Source organism: Caretta caretta, chromosome 23 (genome assembly GCF_965140235.1).
Source record: "Caretta caretta isolate rCarCar2 chromosome 23, rCarCar1.hap1, whole genome shotgun sequence".
In the NCBI taxonomy this organism is placed as follows: domain Eukaryota; kingdom Metazoa; phylum Chordata; order Testudines; family Cheloniidae; genus Caretta; species Caretta caretta.
The window spans coordinates 10922942-10948265 of NC_134228.1; the positions used below are offsets into that span (position 1 = coordinate 10922942).

Genomic DNA, 25324 nt, shown 5'->3' on the forward strand with positions numbered 1-25324 from the left:
ACTCATTGGGATGGTTTGTCCCTGTAACCTCAACAGGGATTCCTTGAAATACAGCCAGCTCTCCTGGACTCCTTTCCCCTTCATGTTAATAAGGTAATAAGAAGTAATAATAATAAAATGATCAGAAAGAAAAAAACCTAAAAACAATTTTTAAAACATAAAATAATTCCTAAAACAAATATCTCACCTAAAATAAATAATTGGTGTTAATAATAATAAATAATTATAAAATAATATTAATAAAATAATAAGAAATACAAATAAATACCTAATTAATTATACCTAAAACAAATACCTCAGATAAAATACATAATTGTTAAGGAATAATAATAAAATAATAAGAAATAAAAAACAAATACAACAAAAATTTAAAAAATCAAAACTTTTTGTTTCGACATTTTCTAACCAAAACATGCTGACATTTCAGTTCAAAACAACTTTTTGCTTTGAAATGTCCTTTACTTTCATCTTTCAAAAAATCCAAAACATTGAAAAATGGTGGAACCCAAAAGGATAATTCAATCAGACATGAATATTTTTTTAATTAATTTGCCCAAAATCTCAAAAATGTTCACTTTTGGTCTGACCCAAAATGCTTTTTTCCCCCTTTTCAAACCAAAAAAATCAGTTATTCTCCCAGCTCTAGCCCTGCCCAAAGAGCTCTGCCAGCGAAAACCCCCCTGGAGATGCAGTTGTATTAGCAAAAAAGTCCTTTTGCTGGCAGAGCTTATTTGGTTCAGGGAACAAAGCTATTTCTGCAAAATGTGCATCTCATCTAGGAGCATTTGCCAGGTTAGCTCTGCTGGAATTGCTATACTGGCAAACCCCTTCTAGCGCACACCAAGCCTAAAGGTAGAAGAAGAGAGGAAGCAGAGGTTAGTGGTTAGAGAACCGAGTTCAATTTCTTGCTATGCCGCAAACTTCCAGCAGGTCTGTGATACATCTACACTGCAATCAAATGTAGGGGTCAGCTGACTCGGGCTCTTGGGGCTGGGAAATTGCAATGTAGCCATGCAGGCTCTGAGACCCCCGCAAGGTGACGTGGGTCCCAGAGTCTGGGCCCAAGCCTGAATGTCTATACTGCAATTTAACAGTCCTGCGAGCCTCAGCCAGCTGTCCCGGCCCAGCTGCAGGTGTTTTATTGTGGCACAGATGAACTCTTAGCCTCTCTGGGTGCATCTACACTGCAAAAAAACCCAGAAAACCCATGGCAGCAAGTCTCAGAGCCTGGGTCGACTAACTCGGGCTCATGCGACAGGGCTAAATCTAGCAGCATTGACTTTCTCACCCAAGCTCTGAGGGCCATCCCCCTTGCTGGGTTTCAGACCCTGGGCTCCAGCCTGAGTTCTCACTGCTAACTGTAGCCCTATGTGCCAAAGTCAGTTGACCTGGGCTCTGAGCTGCTGCTGGGTTATTTTTGCTGTGTCATACCCGCCGTGCCTCAGTTTCCCATCTGTACAATGGGGCGAATGGCACTTCCCCACCTCCCAGGGCTGTTGTGAGGCGAAATGTGTTAAAGCCTGTGAGGGTAAGTGCTAGAGAAGAGCCGAGTATTATTACACGTCAACATTTTACCGACGGCTGTAGCCGTTAGGGGGCTGTTTTCTGCTGACATGGCTACACTGACAAAATCCCTGATGTAGCCACAGGCAATGGTTACACTACAGATTTCTGCCAGCACAGCTGTCAGGAGGGGTACAATCGCTGACCTAGAGACCTGTACCAGAAAAGGCTCTCGCAGACGCAGCGACACCAGCAAACCTGTGCCTTACTAATATAGCCCATTTCACTCATGGTGGTGGTTTTACTAACACTGGTACAATCCCCTTCATGGGTAGATCTCCGAACAATTGACCAAGGAGGGCAGTATCTTTATCATGTCATAGATGGAGAAACTGAGGCACAGAGTTACATCCCCCCTGCCGATTTGCTTAAGGTCACCCAGAGATGGGAAGAGAAACCAGGTGTTCTGCATCCCAAACCAGTGCTCTCCCCATCGGTCCATGCCGCCTGTAGCTGCGCCAGCCTTCCTATACCAGTCAAGGCCTCATAGTGTAGACGTGGCCATTGGTATAACTGTGGATGGGGTATGTGTAGGTTGGGGTTTGAGGGGCGTGCAGGGGTCTGTGTGTGGGGCAGGACTGGAAGGGTGTTTGGGATCCGTGTGGGGCTGGAGGGATGTTCGGGGTCCATGTGTGGGACAGGAGGGGTGTTGGGGGTCCGTGTGCGGTGTGGGACTGGAAGGGCTTTGAGGATCTGTGCGTGTCAGTTGGGGCGGGAGGGGTGTTCAGGGTCTGTGTGTGGGAGTCGGGGCAGGAGAGACGATGCACTCTGGGTGTGGGGCAGGGGAGGCGTAGGGGGGTCGGGGGGCAGGAGAAGCATTGAGGGGTCTATGGGGGGGTTGAGCAGGAGAGGCGATGGGATCCAGGTGTGGCGCAGGAGGGGTGTTGGGGGTCTGTGTGTGGGGTGTGTGGGGTGTTGGGGTCTGGGTGTGGGGCAGGAGGGGCGTTGGGGGTCTGTTTGGGGTTGGGGGCAGGAGGGGTGATGTGGTCTGGGAGTGGGGCAGGAGGGGAGTTGGGGGTCCAGGTATGGGGCGGAAGGGGCGTTGGGGTCTCTGTGGGGGTTGGGGCAGGAGGAGCGTTGGGGGTCCAGGTGTGGGACAGGAGGGGGGGTTGGGGTCTCTATGGGGGTCGGGATGGGAGGGCTGTTGGGGGTCTGTATGTGGGGCGGGAGGGGTGTTGGGGTCTGGGTGTTGGGCGCAGGGGCGTTGGGGGTCTGTGTGTGGGGCGGGAGGGGGATCTGGGGTCTCTGTGGGGGTCCAGGTATGGGGCAGGAGGGGCATTGGGGGTTCAGGTGTGGGGCAGGAGTGGGGTCCGGGGTCTCTGTGGGTGCCAGATGTGGGGCAGGAGGAGGGTTAGGGGTCTCTGTGGGGTTTGGGTGTAGGGCAGGAGGGGCGTTGGGGGTCCAGGTATGGGGCAGGAGGAGGGTTGGGGGTCTCTGTGGGGGTTCAGGGATGGGAGGGGTGTTGGGGGATGGGGTGTGGGGAAAGGGATGGGAGGGCTGTTGGGGGACGGGGTGTGGGGCAGGAGGGAGGTTGGGGAACTGGCTGTGGGGCGGGAGGGGGCTTCGGGGTCTCTGTGGGGTCCAGCTGTGGGGCAGGACAGGGGTTGGGCTGCGGGGCAGGAACGGGGGGTTCAGGGTCTCTGTGGGGTCTGGCTGTGGGGCAGGAGGGGATTGTGGGGCAGGAGGGGCTGTGGGGGTCAGGAGGGGGATTTGGGGTCTCTGTGGGGTCCAGCTGTGGGGCGGGAGGGGGGTTGGGGGTCCGGGTGGGGGGCAGGAAGGGGCTTCGGGGTCTCTGTGGGACCCAGCTGTGAAGAGGGATGGGGGTTGGGGGTCCGGCTGTGGGGGGCAGGAGGGGGATTCGGGGTCTCTGTGGGGTCCAGCTGTGGGGCGGGAGGGGGGTTGGGGGTCCGGGTGGGGGGCAGGAAGGGGCTTCGGGGTCTCTGTGGGACCCAGCTGTGGAGAGGGATGGGGGTTGGGGGTCCGGCTGTGGGGGGCAGGAGGGGGATTCGGGGTCTCTGTGGGGTCCGGCTGTGGGGCGGGAAAGGGGTTGGGGGTCCGGCTGTGGGGGGCAGGAAGGGGCTTCGGGGTCTCTGTGGGGCCCGGCTGTGGGGCGGGAGGGGGGTTGGGGGTCCGGGTGGGGGGCAGGAAGGGGCTTCGGGGTCTCTGTGGGGCGGGAGGGCGGTTGGGGGTCCGGCTGTGGGGCAGGAGGGGGGTTCGGGTGCCTGTGGGGTCCGGCTGTGGGGCAGGAGGCTCTGTGTGTGGGGCTGGGTACCGATGGGGCGGGGGCGCTGTGCCGGGAGCTCCGGGGCTCTCAGAGCCGCTCGGCTCTGCTCTGGCCCCCGGCGCCCGCCCCGCGGCTCGATCCTCCCCGCTCACCCCGGCGGGGGCTGAACTTCCCGGGTCAGCGGCGTGCGCAGCGCCGCGTCCCGCTCCGGTCCCGGGCCTCCGCCGCGCCGGCTGGGGCTGCCGGACCCGGCCCAGGTAGGCGGCGGCTGGGCGGGGCAGGGGGGCCGGTCCCCCAAGGCAGCCGGGCTGGAGGCTCACCAGGGGGGCGCGGCTAGCGCAGGACGCCCGGCTTCTGCTCCCCAGCTCGGCCCCTGGCCCGCGGGGCGACTCGTGGGTCCTTTCCCCGCTCCGTGCCTCAGTTTCCCCCTCTGCGCAAGCGGGCTAAGGAGCCCCGCCGCCCTTTGTAAAGTAAAGCGCTAGGTAAGATGAGAACTCCGGCTTCTTGTTTGTGATCGCAGTCCTGGCTCGGAGATCCCGGCACAGCCCAAGACCCCCCACTGTGCTGGGCACTGTACATTGTTTATTAGGGTAGCACTAGGCACCCCAGTCATGGCTCAGGACCCCAGTGTGCTAGGCGCTGTAGAGACACAACAGAAAGTGAGGGGGCAGGGTTGAGCTGGGGAGGATTTGGGGTTGGGGTGAGTGGGGCAGAGCTGCAGGGATGTGGGGCTGGGGTTAGGGGGCGGGGCTGAGCTGCAGGGATGTGGGGCTGGAGTTAGGGGCAGGGCTGAGCTGGAGGATGTGGGGCTGGACTGAGGGGTGTAGGGTTCAGCTGGGAGGCATAGGGCTGGCAGCTGGGTTGCCCCAAGCTCAGACCCTTCTCATTCCAGGGCGCTGGGACATTAGAGGCGGGTCCAATGTATTTTGCTGAGATCCAGTGGGCTCTGCTGGACCCTGCTCCGAGGTCCGTCTACAGGGACATGGTTCCAGAGAACTACGGGACGCTCCTCTCTTGGGGTAAGGATCCCCCTTGACAGTTGGGGCTGGGTAGGCTTTGATGTGCCCGGATTGGCTCTAACTCTGGGTTCCCCCCTTAGATTTGGGGTGTCAGTTCCCCCATCCCCTGAAAGCAAGTGAGAGGGAAGGAGACAATCGCCTCCACATCTGCGATGAGAAAGAGGGGTCAGAAATGCCGCGGCTAGAGATGAGCTAATAACTGGTGTTTTTGGTTAAGGGGCAGATCTGGAAAACCAGGGTGGGTGGGGGAGAACCCTTATGGGGTCCTGCAACAAAAATTTTGGGTCAAAACATTACATAACGTTGTGTTTGATGCAAACCAAAATGTTTCCTTTTGATTTCAGGCATTTTTTAAACTGTTTTAAAAATTACTCTTTAATAAAAGCAAAGGAAATTTGGAAATGAAAAGTCATTTTGATCCAAACGTTTGGATTTGTTCCCCCCCCCTTTCTTTTTTTGAGCGATTGAAACAATTTGCCAAACTCGACTCCAATTCACATGGCATTCAGGCAACCCAGGCCTGTGTTTTTCTCTGGAAAAAGGGTTTGCCCAAAGAATTTTGCTCTGGTATTGCTCACAATATCTGTCTATTGTATTGCGCTTTCCCTCAGGAAAGCTGTATCCTTATCCCCATGCTATAGATGGGGACACTGAGGTACGGAGAGATGAGGTGATTTACCAAGGTCACCCCTCAGGCCGGTGGCAGAGCTGGGACTAAAATCCAAGTCTCCTGAACCCCAGTCCAATGCTTTAGCCACTAGCCCATACTGCTTCCCACCCCGTCTCTTCTCCCCCACCCAGCCCTACACACTTGTCCGCTTATCCAATCTCTTCAGCTTTGCGAGAACTAAATTACAGCATTGTTACCCTTGCACTCAGAGACTTCGCAGCACCCCGTGGTGCCAGGCCCTGTACGTATGCATATTGAGAGACGCTCTCTGCCTCCAAGAGCTCACAGCCTACATAGCCAAGACTCATCTCTCCGGCTGGGTGACTTCTGCCACAGTCTTTCAGCTTCCCTGAAAAATTAAATTAAATTAAATTCCCCCCAAAGTCAGAGTATTTGCTGAAATGTTTCCAGTTTTTCAATGTGAAATGACTGTTGGTTTCAAAATTTCCTTTATTTTTATGTACAATAATCTACTCCCCCCTCCCCCCGAGAAAATGGTTAAAAAGGGTCAAAATAAAAACAACACATTCTGATTTTCTCAAAATGAAGCGTTCCATTCCACCCAAATCAATACACAGATGTGTATGTATCTGACTTTTTCAATCCCTGAAAACGTTGAAAAATTTTATTTTCGGTTGGACCTGAAATTGATTTTTTTAAAAATTTTTCTGACTTGCCAGTGAATCGAAAAAGCCATTATTTGCCTAGCTCTACTCATGAGCTCTCCCAATTGTACCTCATACAGGAGAGGATTACAACTATTATTATCATTGTTATTTACTGGGTGTATTACGGTAACACTGGGAGCCCCGGTCATGTCTCAGGACCCCATTGTGCTAGGTGCCATAAATTATGTATTACGGTAGTGCCTAGGAGCTCCAGTCATGGCCCAGGACCCCGTTGTGCTAGGTGCTGTACAAACCCCAGAACAGAAAGACGGTCCCTGCCCAAAGGGGCCTACAATCAGGAGTGGCAGATGCATCACGTGTGGCTTTCCACCCATCCCACCCCACATTGGGCGGTAGCTCCCTCTCCTTCATCACTGCCTGTCCGTGTGTGAGATGGAAGAACAACTGAGGAAGGGTCATTAAGGCAGCTGGGTTTATTTTTTGGCATTCTAATGAGTTCATTTCCACGCCCCTCAGTCGTTCTCCTTTCCTCCCCAGCTCTGGCAGCAAATTGGGTGGGACGGGGGGAAGCTAGTGTTACCCTTCCAAGCTCCACGTGTAAAATGAACTCTGCCAACACTTCTCAAAACACCTCAGAGAGCAACAGGCTCAGGCTCTTGGCAGACTCAGGCAGCATCGGTTATGCCCTCAATTTGCATTTTCCTGGTTTTCTTCACAACCATAGCAGCTAGATTTTTTTTTTTTTAATGAAAGTTAAGATTCTGGAAACAAGGAAGCAGAAGGGAGAGGTGCTGATGAGATAACAGCCTGGAAAATCATGTTCGGATTCTCTCTTTATCCTCGCAGATAGCGGCATGATTAACCCAGCCCTGCAGCAGGGAGGCCCCGAGACAGCACAGCCCCACGGGACGTTACCAGGGATGAGATCCGAAGGGAACGTTTACCAGGCCCCAGGCCACGCAGCCACCTGCCAGAGCCAGGCCAGGCCAGCAGGAAAGCCATGGAGCAAAACAGCTGCCGACAGTGAGGGCCTGAAGAAACTCAAAGAGGGCAGTGCTGCCGTGCAGCGGGTCCAGGGTCTGCATTTCCCCCAGCCCGGGGAGAGCCAGACCGTGTGCACCCAGTGCGGGGGCAGTTTCGGCCAAAGTGTGCGCCCTGCCCAGCTGCTGCCCCAGCCGCCCCAGCCACGGGTCCCGGCAGCAGAGAGATTCTACCAGTGCCCTGACTGCGGGAAGAGCTTCTCGGTCAGCTCGCACCTGACCATCCACCGGCGGATCCACACGGGGGAGAAGCCCTACCAGTGCGGCGAGTGCGGGAAGAGCTTCAGCCAAAGCTCCACCCTGGTGCTGCACCGGCGCACCCACACCGGGGAGAAGCCCTACAAGTGCACCGAGTGTGGGCGGAGCTTCGCCGTCAGCTCCCACCTGGCCAAGCACCAGCGCATCCACACGGGGGAGAAGCCTTACCAGTGCCACCACTGCGGGAAGCGGTTCAGCCAGAGCTCCACCCTCAACCTCCACCAGCGGACCCACACAGGGGAGCGGCCGTACCGCTGCACCGAGTGTGGCCGGGGCTTCTCGGTCAGCTCCCACCTGACCATTCACCGGCGGATCCACACAGGGGAAAAGCCTTACCGGTGCGGCGAGTGCGGCAAGAGCTTCCGGCAGCGATCAGGGCTCATCACCCACCAGAGAAGCCACGCAGCACAAAGACCGTACAAATAAAGGGGGGTGCAGGCCCCTTTAAGAGGAGGCGGGGCCAGTATCAGCTATGCCAGCCTCGTTGTCACATTCTCTGGGTGCTCTGGTGAGGCCACGCCCACTGCCTTTTAAAGGGACCACTCATCCAGTGACAGACCCAACCGCATGCGGCGTAGAGACCCTACAAATAAAGGGCGTGCTGGCCCTTTTAAGAGGAGGCAGGGCCAGTCTCAGCTGCGCTGGTCTGCTTGTCCATCACATGCTCTGGGGCTCCAGTGAAGCCATGTCCACCGTGTCACAGACCCAGTGTTGCCAAATATCACACGGTGGGCTCTCTTTAGAGCAGTCTAGCCTTGAGGGGAGGGCACTGGACTGGACTGGCACTGAGGAGACCTGGGTTCTATTCCTAGCGCTGCCCTGCTGCAAGTCACTTCCCCTTTCTGTGCCTCTTTTTCCCCATCTGCAAAGTGGAGGTAATGCTACTAAAGTGCTTTGAGATCTGCTGATGAAAAGTGCTGGGTATCTTCTTAATGAATTGATTTTCCGCTGGAAAATTGGGGTTTTGATCCAATAAAATGTGTCTGGTTCCTCCAGAAAATTTCAATTTTTTTCTCAGAAAAACATCAGCCAAAAACCGACATTTTTTGATTTTGAAATGCTGCCGTACTGCCTCATGGGAGTTGTAGTGCAATTGCTTCGTGCCCTCATTCCCCACTCTAGGCTGAGCTTGGTTGGACTGCATCTCCCATGATGCACCGTGATCTCACCTAAAAAACAACGAGGAGTTCAGTGGCAGCTTAAAGACTAACAGATTTATTTGGGCATAGAATCATAGAATATCAGGGTTGGAAGGGACCTCAGGAGGTCATCTAGTCCAACACCCTGCTCAAAGCAGGACCAATCCCCAATTCAATCATCCCAGCCAGGGCTTTGTCAAGCCTGACCTTAAAAACTTCTAAGGAAGGAGATTCTACCACCTCCCTAGGTAACGCATTCCAGTGTTTCACCACCCTCCTAGTGAAAAAGTTTTTCCTAATATCCAACCTAAACCTCCCCCACTGCAACTTGAGACCATTACTCCTCGTTCTGTCATCTGCTACCACTGAGAATAGTCTAGAACCATCCTCTCTGGAACCATCTCTCAGGTAGTTGAAAGCAGCTATCAAATCCCCCCTCATTCTTCTCTTCTGCAGACTAAACAATCCCAGTTCCCTCAGCCTCTCCTCATAAGTCATGTGTTCCAGACCCCTAATCATTTTTGTTGCCCTTCGATGGACTCTCTCCAATTTATCCAGCATAAGCTTTTGTGGGTAAAATATCCACTTCTCCCAGATCTCCCCTGTTCCTGAGCCACTTCAGTGAATCATAGGAATTGCACTTTGGTTGCCTCATGCTATAGGCCAGGCTAACCATCAAGACTACATCTCCCATGATGCACTATGGGCATGTGAATGCCATGAGGCATCATGATAGGTCATCTACAGGGTAACCCGAATGCATCATGGGAGATGTAATCGAACGAAGGAGGCTGGTGTATAGAGAAGAATGGGAGCATGAGGCTCCTGAACTGCAATTCCCATGAGGCACTGCAGTCGTTTAGAAAGAGGGGAGACTGTTATGCATCATGGGAGATGTAGTCTAATGGCGGAGAATAGGCGCATGCGGTCCCTGAACTACAACTGCTATGAGGCACCATCGTGGCATTTCAGAATTGAAATATTTTGTGATTTGGCCAAAAATATGCCAGGTTTTGGGGAAAACGTGTCAGTTTTCAGGCAAGAGAGGGTTTTTTTTGTTTTTTTTTTTGCCAAAAGCTTGAAATTTCCTGTGGAAAATTTCAGCAAAAACTCCCCCCTCCCTTCCCATTTTTCTCTCAATTTTCTGTGGCAAAAAAACCTCATTTTCCTCACCAGCTCTGCATATAGATGTCCTGCCTGAGGCTGAGCAGAAACACCACCTCTTCTTTCTACCAGTGTTCTTTCAAGTCGTGAAATGCTAAAATTACAATTTAGGTTGTATTTTGCCAATTTCTGACCAGATCAATGGCCTGTTGAAGCAGGAAATGCTAGTTATGGCTTTCTGGATAACCTTAACTGCCCCTTTGTGTGTAAGAATCACAAGAGTCTCTAACTACACTGTAGCTCACGAAAGCTCATGCTCAAATAAATTGGTTAGTCTCTAAGGTGCCACAAGTACTCCTTTTCTTTTTGCGAATACAGACTAACACGGCTGTTCCTCTGAAATCTAACTACACTGCCACTATTATCTGTGAACCACACCACGTTCCTCTGTGCTCTTTCAGCCTAGTGTCTTTGTATGGTATTTTCTAGTTCTTTTCTTACAAAACAAAACACAAAAAGAAAAACAATAGACAAATATAGCCTTTCATGTGGAACTATTTTCATAACCATATTTTAATGGACAATCTGCCTTGTGGATGATTTCCTCCCATCAACGATCATGTCATAGCCCTGCAACAGTGAAAGTGGCTCCCTGTTTGACAAAGGGTCATTAGGCCGGGATTTGATTGCATCTTTTTTCACTTCTTTTCATACAGTTTGGCAGATGGAACAACAGAGGGAAAAGTTTTGTGTTGGAGAGGCTTGAAGGTATTAAGACTGGAGCTGGGCAAAATTATTCTGCTGGATTATTGGTGACAAATATACATTCGCTGGCACCAAAACATTTGGTGACTTTGTGCTCGTTTCCAAAAATGTCCAAAAAAATATAGATTTTGTTTTGAAACATTTTGATACATGTTTTTTTTTTTAATTCAAAGTGACTTTTTGTCTCATAAGTTCCTTCCGTTTTTGTTTTATAAATTGCTTAGAATTGAAATGAAATGTTTAATTTTGGGTCAAATGAAATGTTGATCCGAAATGACTTTTGCTTTGACTTTGCAATCCACATTTCAAAACATTTCCTTTTAGGGTCACCCTGCAATTCATTATGTTTATTTTATTTTATGTTTTTCAGAACTGTCAGCGAATCGAAAAAAATCCATTCTGCGCCCAGTTCTAATTCAGATGTTTTTAAGAACCTTGGTTTTGCAACATTAAGTCCTTTTATCATATTCCAGAGGCTGTGTTGAGTGCCTCTGGCCTGCTTGTGCCATAGGGACCCTATGATAAAGATGCTTTCAAACCATTATTATGCACAGAAGAAATAACTGCAGAAACATTAAAACACTTTACATTCAAAAGCAAAACGGCTCTTTGCCATTATTTCTATTCCTGTAAGCTTGTTGGAGTTGGCTTTTGGGTCTGTGTTTGCACAGCGCCTAGTGCAGTGGAGTTCATGTCCCCTAGTGCTATTGTATGACACCTAATAAATAATGTACAGCCCCTAGCGTAATGGGGTCCTGGGCTATGGCTGGTACAACCACAGGAAAAAAGTGACACTTGGGAGGATTAGACAAGAGACACCCCATGGAGACAGACAGATGTGGGAGAACAAGGAGACCAGATTGGGTAGCATGACAGGCAGTGGTCATAACACACCAGCCACCCAACCGTTGCCAAGTTTTCTGTGGGTAGCACAGCAAAGCAGAGCTTTAAGCAGAGGGTTCCCCAAGGGAAACAATCGTGATCCTTTCAATCTCTCAGCATACGAGTTTTCCCAGGTCTTTTATCAATCTGTCACACTGACTTCAAGGCATAAGGAAAAAGCACATGCATAAATGTTACGTTTTTCACAAGTGCCTAGGTGATTTAGGAGCCTCAGACTTAGGGTCCGAAGTCACTCAGGCTTGGTCTGCACTTCAAAGTTTTACCAGCATATCTGTGTCGGTTCAGAGTGTGAAAAAATCACGCCCGTGACATTGCCATGCTAGGAAAAGCCCTAGTATAGACTTGCAGGTTTCAGAGTAACAGCCGTGTTAGTCTGTATTCGCAAAAAGAAAAGGAGTACTTGTGGCACCTTAGAGACTAACCAATTTATTTGAGCATGAGCTTTCGTGAGCTACAGCTCACTTCATCGGATGCATACCGTGGAAACTGCAGCAGACTTTATATACACACAGAGAATATGAAACAATACCTCCTCCCACCCCACTGTCCTGCTGGTAATAGCTTATCTAAAGTGATCATCAGGTTGGGCCATTTCCAGCTATTGGATGGGCTATCACCAGCAGGAGAGTGAATTTGTGTGGGGGGGTGGAGGGTGAGAAAACCTGGATTTGTGCTGGAAATGGCCCAACCTGATGATCACTTTAGATAAGCTATTACCAGCAGGACAGTGGGGTGGGAGGAGGTATTGTTTCATATTCTCTGTGTGTTTATAAAGTCTGCTGCAGTTTCCACGGTATGCATCCGATGAAGTGAGCTGTAGCTCACGAAAGCTCATGCTCAAATAAATTGGTTAGTCTCTAAGGTGCCACAAGTACTCCTTTTCTTTTTGAGTATAGAGGCAGTAATACTGGCAAGCAAGTTATTTCGCTTATTTCATTCAGGGAACCAGTGTAAATTGACTTGGCAGAATTCCGTTATCTAATCAGAAATCTTTTATCTGTCTATCTATCATTTCAACAGATAATATCAATGCTTATTTTTAAGCATTTTTTTTATTTTGTATCAATTTAAATTCTCACAGTTGTGCAAAATGATGGGTTTTAAGGTTTTGTTGTTGTATCGATTTTCATTGCTTACAGCTGCAGGAAATTATAGGAGGAGGGAGTCCAGCAATAATGATTTAATGACCGTAGATGTTGATTTCAAAAAATTGCAGCTTTAGAACTGTCAAAAGGCAAACTGTCAACACTACCAGTCAAAATGTCCAAAGCAAATAACCTTAAACCAAAACCTACGAAGTTTTTCAGCAACATTCTTCTTACTTGGCCTAGCTGTAAATTTTGATTGTTGTGGATGGAAATATTTTGTTGTGTGCAAGGTGAAATCGACATTCACTGAAAAGAATGGAATCCTTCCGAGTTTAAATATAAAGTAAGACGGCAAAAGCGCTCTTTAGCTGGTATATGCTGCATCTCCGCTAGCTGATATATAGCTATGCTGGCAAATCCTTTCTAGTGCAGAGATTGCCACCCATTTCTCTGCTGTTATGGCAGCCCTTATCCTAGGGTATGTGTCTATGTTGCAACTAGGGTGTGCAATTGCAGCTGGTGTAGGTATACCCAAGCGGGCTTTGGTCTTGCTGACTCGGGTACCAGGACTAGCAATGCTGTGGCAGCAGACGGCTGCGAGGGCTAGCCATCTAAGTAATTACCTGGGGTTCTAGGTAGGTCAAGCGGTTGCTGCCACAGCTAGCTAGATCAAAGCTAGCTCAGGTGTGTCTACATCTGTTACAACCGTACCCCCCAGTGTGGACGCACCCTCTGTGTCTGTGCTCTGCAGGGTTGGGGAGAGAGCATCTGAAAGGGCTGGATCTGCTGCTGGTTATTCCCAGTGTGCATTGCGACCCAATCCCGCCTCTCTGTGTTAAGGCACAGAACCCCCGCCTGTTGTTTGGTCTGTGATTTCTTGCAGCAGTTGGCCAGATTCATACACCCTCTCTATCACCTGCTCATCCTCTGGGTACGTCTACACAGGGATAAAAAACCTGCTGCTGGACCAGGGCAGCTGAAAAATTGCTGTGTAGACATTCAGGCTCGGGCTCCAGCTGGATTGTCTATACAGAGGGTGACCAGACAGCAAGTGTGAAAAATCGGGATGGGGGTGGGGGGTAAAAGGAGCCTATATAAGAAAAAGACTCAAAAATCTGGACTGTCTCTATAAAATCGGGACATCTGGTCACCCTATCTTTATGGCAATTTTTAGCCCCATAGCCTGAGTCCTGTGAGCCCAGGTCAGCTGACCCAGGCCAAGCCCAGCCGTGCTATGGGCCTTTTATCCCTGCGTAAGCACCCATATCCCTGCTATGTGTGCAGGGGCTGTGGTTCTGCAAATACCAAATGACCCATTCTTAAAATGGACAAGGTTGGTCTGTCAGGCAGCCACATTTCTGGCAGTGAGATGGAAAAATGGCATGAAAAAGAGGAGATCATGGGCTGGAACAGAGGGATTGGTGGAAATTTGACCCCAAATCCACAATTCCCTGTGATGAGTGCCGGTGTCCCAGGCCCACAATATATGGCAGCTGCACCACAATATATTGCAAAGTGCTCCCCAAACCAGTGCACCAGACGGCAGCACAGGGGATTCGGGGATGTCTCCTAGACTTGATTGGAGGACAGAGTTTCTGTCCTGTGAAAAATTTTGTCATTTTTTTGGGGGGGGCAAAGTCCTCTCAAAGTTTGGGTGAAGCGGAATCCCCCCCAAAATAATTAATGTCGATAGAAATGCTTCGTTTTCATCCTTTTTACATTCGAAAAGAAATTTCGAAAGAAAGTCATTTTGAAATGAGAAATTACAACCCAAAAAAACCAAAACAAAAACCCCTCCCAAATTGGGACAAGTGCCAAAATCATAGAATCATAGAATATCAGGGTTGGAAGGGACCTCAGGAGGTCATCTAGTCCAACCCCCTGCTCAAAGCAGGACCAATCCCCGACTAAATCATCCCAGCCAGGGCTTTGTCAAGCCTGACCTTAAAAACTTCTAAGGAAGGAGATTCCACCACCTCCCTAGGTAACGCATTCCAGTGTTTCACCACCCTCCTAGTGAAAAAGTTTTTCCTAATATCCAACCTAGACCTCCCCCACTGCAACTTGAGACCATTACTCCTTGTCCTGTCCTCTTCTATCACTGAGAACAGTCTAGATCCATCCTCTTTGGAACCCCCTTTCAGGTAGTTGAACTTTTTCACAAATCAAATTCCAACAAATGATTTGTTTTGGGTCAGTTTCATTTTATTTATCTTTTAAAAAAATATAACCTAACAAACCATTCATTTTAAGATAAAAAATCAAAACGTTTCCTTCCTAATAGAGCCAATATTTGTTCAGATGAGCAGTTTGGAAAAATTCTCGAGATTTGGACCTTTTGGGGCAGATCCCTAAAAGGCTTATGGGATGGGAAGGCTTCTTTCCATCCCGACTGACCTCTGACCTCTGGAGCAGTATTGCGCCCCTTAAAGAGAAAGCACTGAGCAGTACCGCCGGGCTTTGTAATCAGGTCTGCGTGTGAAACACTCTTGACTCCACAAAAAACGCTACATTGTTGTGACCGCTCGTGGACACTTGTTTATGGACCACTCGAGGACACGGGTAATACTGTCCGCAAAATCAGGGTTCTTCCAGTGGCCGGCCACTGAAGCCAGCTGCACTGACGGGTCTCCCCAGATGGCGATGAGGTCTGAGGTCTCCACTACAAGCGGCAGCTTGAGGCCCTCGGATTTTTTTTCCATCGATCCCAAGGCCTGAAGGGCCACTGGCTCTCCGGGGACCCACGGGCCAGAGAACTGCTCCGTCGACCGGCGGGAGCAGATCTTCCAGGACAAACCTCCCGTCTTGATTTCCGCACGGTCGGGGACGGGGAACCCACTGTGGCTGCTGGCCTGAGAGGCTCACTGGTAAAGCTGAGTCTCCCCTGCGCCGCAGCAGACACCGATCGCCCCGAGCCGGGCTTCACCCGAACTCCCGGGGGGCCTTTAATCGCCGCCGGGAGGCCCAGGCCCAGGCCGGGAGGCTCCCGGCCGATCCCGGGGGGTTGGCAAGCCCAGCACCCCGGCGAGGGGCGGGTTAAAACCAGCGAGCCGGCAGCTGTGGGGCAGAGCGGCCAATGGGGCGGGGGGGGGGGCGCAGAAGATGCGACTGAGACCGGAGCTTCCTGGTGCTGCCGCCGGGCCAGGACGGCTCCCATCCGGCTGCGGGGGCCCGAGGCGGCGGCGCGGAGCAGCGCCCGGGGGGGTGAGAGGCGAGCCCGGCGTGGCGGGAGGGGGGTGGGCAGGAGTCTCCCCCCGCACTGCCCCCCACCCCCCCGGGGAGCTTGTGCGGGGATCCCCCCAACTGCCCCCCACCCCCCCGGGGAGCCTGTGCGGGGATCCCCCCAACTGCCCCCCATTCCCCCGCAGAGTCTGGGCGGGGATCCCCGAAACTGCACCCCACCCCCCTGGGGAGCCTGTGCGGTGATCCCCCCCAACTGCCCCCCATCCGCCCCCCGGGGAGTCTGTGCGGGGATCCCCTCCAACTGCCCCCCATCCGCCCCCCGGGGAGTCTGTGCGGGGATCCCCTCCAACTGCCCCCCCACTGCCCCCCACCCCCTCCCGGGGAGTCTGTGCGGGGATCCCCCCAACTGCCCCCCACCCCCTCCCAGGGAGTCTGTGCGGGGATCCCCCCCACTGCCCCATCCCCCCCAGGGAGTCTGTGCAGGGATCCCCCACTGCCCCCCCCAATTGCCCCAGCCAGCCCTGGAGAGTCTGTGTGGGGATCCCCCTATTCCCTCCCCCCAACTGACCCAGCCAGACCTGGGAAGTCTGTGCAGAGCTTTCCCTGTCATTTACCAGTCATCCCTCCTCTCCACCTGAGCTTTGATTTCCCTCTCATGAAAGTTAATAAGCAGCCCAAAAGTAAGGCAGCTCTCTGACCCAGCTGTATTACCCAAGCTCTCCCACTCCCCACTCGCCCCGCTCTGCCAGGGCCCCAGTGTTGGGCTTGATGCTAATGCTGCAGAGACAGAGGGCAGCTTGCCTAGTTGCTAGAGCAGGATTCCTGGGTTCCATTCCTGGCTCTGCTATGTGGCTGTGGGCAAGCATCTGCGCCCCACTGTGCCTCAGTTTCCCTCTCTGTAGAAGGGGGCTAGCAGCCCCGCCTACACACACAGACGGAGTGAGCACTGTGGCTGGGGAGCACTTGGTGATAATATTATGGGTCTGGAGGCATGTGACCCCACTGTGGTGCTGTGCATGTTACGGGCATAATAGGGTCTGGTAGGAGAGGGGGAGCTGTACAGGATCATAGGTAGGCCCTGATGGAACTGGGGAAGGCCACATTTCCCTGAGGTATTAAGAGCTGGGTGTGTCTGACATTCTCATCTCATCTCCAGCTGGGCCTCATGGTGGTCCCTTCTGGCCCTGGAATCCCCCTCTTTCTTTCCGGGGGAAAGCAATATTGCCTGCATGGGGGCCTCCCTATACCCTCCCTCCACTGACCCAGCCAGCACTGGGGCATCTGTGCGGGGATCCCCCCCACCCCATCACCTCCCCTCAACCTGCTCAGACCACCCCCAACTCTGCCTTAAGACAGTGATTTTAATCCAACCTCATGCTTCAGGGCTTCAGCCAGGTGCCTGCAGGGGTCAGGAAGGATTCTCCCCCTCCTCATCCCAACCCAGTTAGCCCACTCCCAATACAAAGAGGAGGCGAGTCAAGATCACGCACCTGGCTTTGTTGCGTTCCTTTGACCTGTTTCCTTCCCCCATGAACAGGATTCCCAGCCCCCTGCCCCCAGGACGTGCTGTTCCAGATGAGGCGAGGGGAAGGGCCCTGCGCCCCGCATCTCCTGGACTCCACAGAAAGGGCGGTCCTGAGGGGCACCCGTGCAGGTGAGGAATGCGGGAAATCAGTTTGGGCTTTAGAAGGAAGAGTTGCATCCTGAATCGGTCCTAAAAAGCCATACGTTTTGAAAGTGGCTAAACAAAATCCCAGACACGGCCTAACGTTGGGTCAGCTGAATTGCTTTCTTTTGATTGTCAAGTATTTGCAGTGACACCCAGCAGCCTTTTCACACCAGAACAGGATTCACTGGTTATCTGAAACCCACCACGGGGAAATCCCTAGATTAGCACAGAGCCATAAAGGTCAAAGACCAGGGGTTCTGAAACTTTTTTTTTTTTTTTTGCTAGAACCCCCTTTGAAAATATTTCAGGCTGTGACACCCCCTTCCCCCCCCCCCCAAAAAAGACTATCTACCCCATCCATACCAGGCCACCCTTCTGCGCTGCTGTCGGCAGCGACGCTGCCTTCAGAGCTGGGCACCTGGCCAGCCGCCAGGTCTGCTGCCTGCAGAGCTAGTTGGCTGGAGAGTGGAGAAGCAAGGGTGGCAATACTGTGACCCCCCTTACAATAGGCTTTTGAGTCAGGACCCCCAGTTTGAGACACACTGGTCAAGACATTGTCCGTCCTGGCCATGCCATGCCAGCGCAATCCCAAGCGAGGGCAATTGAGCCTCCCTCAAAAGCTGACGTTTCTCACCTCTCAGTCCATTGTCCTCCAGCGAGGCCAGGTGGAATTCACCTACCTTGCGCGCCCACTGGGTAGCAATGCAAAGTCGAAACGGAGGCGGGCATAGGCATCACACAGATATCACAGAACGTTCCCACTTCGTCAAATTGGGCCCTTGAACAAGTCAATTGGCCCTTTTCGCAACACATCAAAAGACAGGCTGTACCATTGTCCTTCTTTTGCACAGACAGGGGAAGTGACATGCATGAGGTCACCCAGTGCAGACCTGGAGAGAGAGTCCAGCTGTCCTGTGCTTTATTCACTAGGCCACACTGCTGTGAAGAGTACCCAGTGTGATATTTGGTGCTGTTGGGTCTCAGGGTGAGCGGCTCCTTTAAGGGGAAATGGACTGAGCCTGATTTACATCCCAGAGCTTGTGACTGACAGCCAGGTCTGCAGAGAGATAAAAGGCCCAGGTGGGATTGACCCCGCCTCCTTTTAAAGGGGCCTTGCGGCAGGGCACATGGCTTCTACTCCGCTCCAGACCAAAATGAGAGTGGTATGATTCTCCGTGGGAGCATCTCAAACCTCACCACCTTCCACTCCAAGTGCAAAGCCTCCCTTATCGAGCTGTGTAGCAACACGTTTGGGTTGGTGGGTATCCAGACCAAACCAGGCCACTACACACTTCTCCTCCTGGGAGAGAACAAATGTGACAGATGTTAGCTACCTTGCTGGCTGCATGACTGGACGAGACTCCAATATTCTGGGGTAGGCACAGTATGCAGACCCGCATAGAATAGAACGATAGTTACAAAATGGGCAACAACTGGAATGTCCACCCGGTTGGAAACTGTGACATTTCAACGTTTGTTTTCGTCCTGAATGGGGTGAAAAGTCGAAATGTTGCATTTTTTTTTCCTGTGGAACAAAAAGTTTCAATTAGGAACTGGTGAGATGTTTCGTTTCAGCATTTTTGTTTTTTTTTCCTTGATGTGGAACATTTTGCTATCCCTGAATGGAAATGCTTCATTGGGGAGCAGTGAGGTGACTCCAAAATGCTTTGTTTTCAGTCGGCTTTGAAGGGGTTTTGTCAGTAAACGTTGATTTCACTGTGCGCACACACAAACCCACAAAACAATGTTTCCATTGCTAAAAATTGAAATGTATAGATAGGCAAAGTAAGAAAAATGCTGCTCATCAGAGTTTGAGTGAAGGATATTTCCTTTGCTCATTTTGACCTGACGTTGGCCATTTGTGTTTTAATGATTATCAAGCTTTAACTTTTTGAATCTCAACATCTACTGTCATAAAATAATTATTGTCTGACCCTCCCCCATTATCTGATCCAATTTCCCACAACTGTGAAAATTTAAATTGATAAAAATAAAAAAAATTACTTAAACCCCATAATTTTACGCAACTGTGAAAATTTAAATCGATAAAAAACAAAAAATGCTGAAAAATAAACAGTGATCTAATCCATTAAAATTATACATATTAAAAATGGAATTCTGCCAAGCCTAGTTTTGAGTTAGTTCAGTATTCAACTTTCATCATGGTGCATCATGGGAATTGTAGTTCATGTACCTCGTGCGTCCCTTCTTGCCTATGGGTTGGGGTGCTTGGCCGAACTGCATCTCCCATGATGCACTACATGCCTCACTGAGAGGGAAGACTATGTTGCATCATGGGAGATGTAGTCCAGCCAGGGAGCCCAGCCCATATGAGAGAATGGGGACCTGGAACACAACTCCCATGAGGCAATGTACCACAATATGGAAATAGAAATAATACCTAGTTCTTTTTCATCAGTAGCTCTCTAAGCACTTCACAGTCCTTCTTAATGTGTTTATCCTGTGAGGGAGGGAAGAGCTATTAGCCCTGTTGTACAGATGCATTTGACATGAAATGCTGATTAAAGCTGAACTGATTTGCAACTAAATGTTTCAGACCAGTTGAGCAATCCAAAATATTTCAATTTGGGTCAAACTGACCTGGAACAAAATCTTCTATTTCTGTTCCCAATGGAAAATTGAAAAGATTCAGTAAAATTAAAATTTCCACCTGGAAAATTCTGAATGTGATTTGGGGTGGGCTCACGGGTCTGCAGGATCCGTGCTACGCCCTGGCTTTTGAACAGCCCCTGGGAAGAACCCCATCTGTGTGGTGGACCCCAAGGGGTCCCACTCTTCCTTCATGTAGGCCACATGGCATCAGTGCCTCTGAGACTGATCTTTTGAGCTCCAGCATTCCTGCTTCACACTGAGCTCTGCCCAGTGAGTCCAACCAAGCTAGGCTCCTGGTCAGAGACTTGTACACCCTTCAGGGACCCATGCACTTCAGCGAGTATTTGCAGTGACATCCGGAAGCATTTGCAAAACAGAGCAGGGTTTATTAGTCAGCTAGAACCCAGCATCGGGAAGTCATAGGATAGAGAACTAAAGGTTAAGATGTAGTCCTTTCTGGCTAAGCCAGTGGTCCACCCAGCCAAGCTTCTGTGGAATCCCTTTCTCGATCTCTCTCCATCTCCCTGTTAGTCTCAGAGCGGTTGTCTTTTTCCCAAAAGCCACCCTTTATTCCAGCCACCTGATGCCTTTCATAGACCATAAGGTCAGAAGGGACCATCATGATCATCTAGTCTGACCTCCTTCACATTGCAGGCCACAGAACCTCACCCACCCACTCCTGTAACAGACCCCTAACCTCTGGCTGAGTTACGGAAGTCCTCAAATAATGAAGACTTCAAGTTACAGAAAAAAGAAAAGGAGTACTTGTGGCACCTTAGAGACTAACCAATTTATTTGAGCATAGGCTTTCGTGAGCTACGGCTGTTACTCTGAAACCTGTCATTATTCAAGTTACAGAGACTCCACCATTAACACTAGTTTAAGCCTGCAAGTGTCCCATGCCGCAGAGAAAGACAAAAACATCCCATGGTCTCTGCCAATCTGACCTGGGGAAAAATTCCTTCCCAGCCCCAAATACTGCGATCAGTTAGACCCTGAGCATGTGGGCAACACCCACCAGCCAGGGACCTGGGAAAAATTTGCTGTAGTAACTCAGAGCCCTCCCCATGCAGTGTCCCACCCAGGCCGGTGGAGATATTTGCTGCGAGCAGTTGCAGATCGGCTTCATGCCATTGTAGGCAATGTCACCATATTATCCCCTCCCTAAACTTACCAAGCTCAGTCTGGAAGCCTGTTAGGATTTTTGGCCCCCGGTCTTCCGGAACGTCACTCCTCCGATGGTTAGGAAGCTTCATCTAATTTCTAGCCTAAACTTGTTGATAGCCGGTTTACATCCATTTGTTCTTGTGTCCACATTGGTGCTTAACTTAAGTAACTCCTCTGCCTCCCTGGTGTGTAGCCCTCTGATGTGGAGCAGAACTCTGTTTATTCAACCCTCCCTTAATTGGCTCGCTGCGTTTACCAAACAACCAGGACTCCAGGGCCAGAAGTAGGTGATCTCTCCGGTGGCCACTAGATGGTGCTGCAGCATCACATTTTGTCATTCTCCGGTTTATCCGGTTTTGATGATCTGATCTGGCACGGATCCCAATTAGAGCGGATAACTGGGGTTCTCCTGTACCGATAGAGAGCGATCATATCTCTCCTCAGCCTTCTTTCGCTGGGGCTACACAAGCCAAGTCTTTGAGTCTCCTCTCCTTATCCAGCTCCTGCAGACCCATGCTGAGTTCCCCAGTTCAGCCTGCCAGAGATTCCCGAGGATAAGCATCAGTTGCTCGATCCCTGGGGTTCCCATTGTCTTTGTGGAGCCTCCACAGATATGGGTTAATTTCAGCCTTTCTCCGGCTCCGCCCCAAGAGAGGGTCTTTAACCCGCAAAGCACCAGGCATTGGAATCGTTGGAATGTTACAGAAAATTCCCCCTTCCTCACAGGAGGAGAGCGTGTTGTCCTTTGAAATATCGTCCCCATGAGAAATTCCCAACCGGCTGCAGTGAGCAGCCCCTTGCGTCTGCCTCGGCCCAGGGCGTGACTCACCCCTCTCTTATCTCCACAGGTGGCGGGAGCGAGCCTGAGGTGGGAGATCCCTGGCAGGAGGCAGCACAGCCACACAGGATGTCCACGAGAGGCTCCGCCGGGAACGATCCCCGGGGCCCAGACCCAGACCTCGCCTGGGGGGCCGAGGCCGGGGGGCAGCAGGGGGACTCTGAAGTGGAGTGTCTGGGCCCAGCCTGGAGGGATGAGGCTGAGGCTGGGGGCCAGGAGGGAAAGTCCCCAGTGGAGCGGCTCGGCCAGGCCTGGGGGAGTGAGCCAGAGGCCCAGCTGGGCCAGGCCCCTCCCTACGCTGGCGCCTCGGCCCCCTGCCTGTCGCTGGGGAAGCCCTACAAGTGCACGGAGTGCGGCAAGGGCTTCAGCCAGAGCTCCCACCTGATGCGCCACCTGGGCACCCACACAGGGGAGAAGCCCTACAAGTGCGGGGCCTGCGCCAAGAGCTTCACCCAGAACTCCAACCTGCTGCAGCACCAGCGCATGCACACGGGCGAGAAGCCCTACCGCTGCCCGCAGTGCGGCAAGCGCTTCTCCTGGAGCTCCAACCTCATCCAGCACCAGCGCCTCCACACCGGCCAGAAGCCCTTCCAGTGCGCCCAGTGCGGCAAGCGCTTCTGCGAGAGCTCCCGCCTGCTGGAGCACCAGCGCATCCACACCGGCGAGAAGCCCTACCGCTGCCCGCAGTGCGCCAAGAGCTTCAGCCGCAGCTCCCACCTCATCCGCCACCAGCGCATCCACACCGGCGAGCGCCCCTACCAGTGCACCCAGTGCGGGAAAAGCTTCAGCCAGAGCTCGGCGCTCATCCTGCACCACAGGACCCACGCGGCCAACCCGCTATGAGCAGCCTGCCAGGGGAGGGGCGGGGGAGGGTTTTGCACACTGCTCATGCCTTATTAGAGACCCATGCTTGGAGTAAGGACATGCCGGGCACGTGGGCAAAGGGTTCCCGTTGGAGTGCAATGCGTGTTCCGCCTTGGACACAGGTGAGCTCAGGGCTTATTACACTTGGGAGAATCCACAGGGGACACGTGGACAAAGGGCTTCTGTGGGAGAACACTGCTTATTAGATCTTGGAGGATCCACGTGGGATGGTGACCGTGGACACGGGGGAGCTCAGCGCTTGTAACGCCTCAGAGAGTGCATGTGGGATGGTGACAGTGGACACAGGGGAGCTCATTTTTGTGACATCTTGGAGAGTCCATGGGGGATGGTGACCGAGGACATATGGAAGCTCATTCTTTGTGATACCTCGGAGAGTCCATGGAGGATGGTGACTGAGGACACGGGGGAGCTCAGTGCTTGTAGCACCTCGGAGAGTCCCTGGGGGGCAGGGGAGGGGAAAGACTCTCTGTCCACCTGGGGGAAAGATTCCTTTTGAATTCACAACGTATTGCATGTGTCCCAGCAAAAAGAAACCCAGAGCAAGTTTAATCATAGTGGACATGTCCTCTGTGGATCTGTGTTGCACTCGTTGGTACCTTAGCTGCCTACAGAATGGAAACCACGGGAGAAAAGTGTATGTGTGGGGAGAAGGAGGTGTGGTTACACCTGGCAGAGACTCCGCTCGGGGAGAAATCACTAAACTAGAGGAAAAATAAACCCTAGAAATGCGACTTCTTCACCCGTCGCTCGCCAGTGCATCCAGTTCTGGTGCCCACCATTCAAGAAGGATGTTGGTGAATTGGAGAGGGCTCAGAGAAGAGCCACGAGAATCATAGAATCATAGAATATCAGGGTTGGAAGGGACCTCAGGAGGTCATCTAGTCCAACGCCCTGCTCAAAGCAGGACCAATCCCCAATTAAATCATCCCAGCCAGGGCTTTGTCAAGCCTGACCTTAAAAACTTCTAAGGAAGGAGATTCTACCACCTCCCTAGGTAATGCATTCCAGTGTTTCACCACTCTCCTAGTGAAAAAGTTTTTCCTAATATCCAACCTAAACCTCCCCCACTGCATCTTGAGACCATTACTCCTTGTCCTGTCCTCTTCTACCACTGAGAATAGTCTAGAACCATCCTCTCTGGAACCACCTCTCAGGTAGTTGAAAGCAGCTATCAAATCCCCCCTCATTGGAGACTTCTGCAGACTAAACAATCCCAGTTCCCTCAGCCTCTCCTCATAAGTCATGTGTTCCAGTCCCCTAATCATTTTTGTTGCCCTTCGCTGGACTCTCTCCAATTTATCCACATCCTTCTTGTAGTGTGGGGCCCAAAACTGGACACAGTACTCCAGATGAGGCCTCACCAATGTCGAATAGAGGGAGACGATCACGTCCCTCGATCTGCTCGCTATGCTCCTACTTATACATCCCAAAATGCCATTGGCCTTCTTGGCAACAAGGGCACACTGCTGACTCATATCCAGCTTCTCGTCCACTGTCACCCCTAGGTCCTTTTCCGCAGAACTGCTGCCTAGCCATTCGGTCCCTAGTCTGTAGCTGTGCATTGGGTTCTTCCGTCCTAAGTGCAGGACCCTGCACTTATCCTTATTGAACCTCATCAGATTTCTTTTGGCCCAATCCTCCAATTTGTCTAGGTCCCTCTGTATCCTATCCCTGCCCTCCAGCGTATCTACCACTCCTCCCAGTTTAGTATCATCTGCAAATTTGCTGAGAGTGCAATCCACACCATCCTCCAGATCATTTATGAAGATATTGAACAAAACCGGCCCCAGGACCGACCCCTGGGGCACTCCACTTGACACCGGCAGCCAACTAGACATGGAGCCATTGATCACTACCCGTTGAGCCCGACAATCTAGCCAACTTTCTACCCCCCTTATAGTGCATTCATCCAGCCCATACTTCTTTAACTTGCTGACAAGAATACTGTGGGAGACCGTGTCAAAAGCTTTGCTAAAGTCAAGAAACAATACATCCACTGCTTTCCCTTCATCCACAGAACCCGTAATCTCATCATAGAAGGCGATTAGATTAGTCAGGCATGACCTACCCTTGGTGAATCCATGCTGACTGTTCCTGATCACTTTCCTCTCATGTAAGTGCTTCAGGATTGATTCTTTGAGGACCTGCTGTATGATTTTTCCGGGGACTGAGGTGAGGCTGACTGGCCTGTAGTTCCCAGGATCCTCCTTCTTCCCTTTTTTAAAGATTGGCACTACATTAGCCTTTTTCCAGTCATCTGGGACTTCCCCCGTTTGCCACGAGTTTTCAAAGATAATGGCCAATGGCTCTGCAATCACAGCCGCCAATTCCTTTAGCACTCTCGGATGCAACTCGTCCAAGATGAAAGGATGATGAAAGGATACGATTTAGTCACGGAGGTCACAGATGCCCTTATGTTTTAATGGACGTCTGTGACTTCTTCGGCTTCAACCCGCCCCCTGCAGCAGTAGTGGGGGCCGGAGCTGCCTCCTGCCCTGCAGCCAAGGTGGTCGGCGGCTGGGGTAGTTAGTGGCTGTGGCCGGAACAGTCAGCAGATGGGCCTGGAG

General features: G+C 51.6%; 1 protein-coding gene across 1 annotated transcript; it reads left to right on the plus strand.

Annotated features, from left to right (window-relative positions):
- Positions 1 to 4051: 4051 nt before the first annotated feature.
- LOC125628464 (uncharacterized) lies at positions 4052 to 23474 on the plus strand. Its single transcript, XM_075122307.1, has 6 exons — positions 4052 to 4269; positions 4680 to 4806; positions 6952 to 7827; positions 15058 to 15606; positions 17123 to 17239; positions 21883 to 23474. Exons 2-6 carry the CDS (start codon positions 4707 to 4709, stop codon positions 22713 to 22715), a joined length of 2475 nt encoding a protein of 824 aa, XP_074978408.1. The 5' UTR covers positions 4052 to 4269; positions 4680 to 4706; the 3' UTR covers positions 22716 to 23474.
- Positions 23475 to 25324: the final 1850 nt, after the last annotated feature.

Bases quoted from the DNA above. Each gene is read 5' to 3' on its own strand.
- LOC125628464 (XM_075122307.1), top strand. From the start codon at position 4,707: ATGTATTTTGCTGAGATCCAGTGGGCTCTGCTGGACCCTGCTCCGAGG. The intron at 7,828-15,057 runs AAAGGGGGGTGC...ATGAGGTCTGAG, and splicing joins AGCACAAAGACCGTACAAAT to GTCTCCACTACAAGCGGCAG. The intron at 17,240-21,882 runs GTGAGGAATGCG...TTATCTCCACAG, and splicing joins CCTGAGGGGCACCCGTGCAG to GTGGCGGGAGCGAGCCTGAG.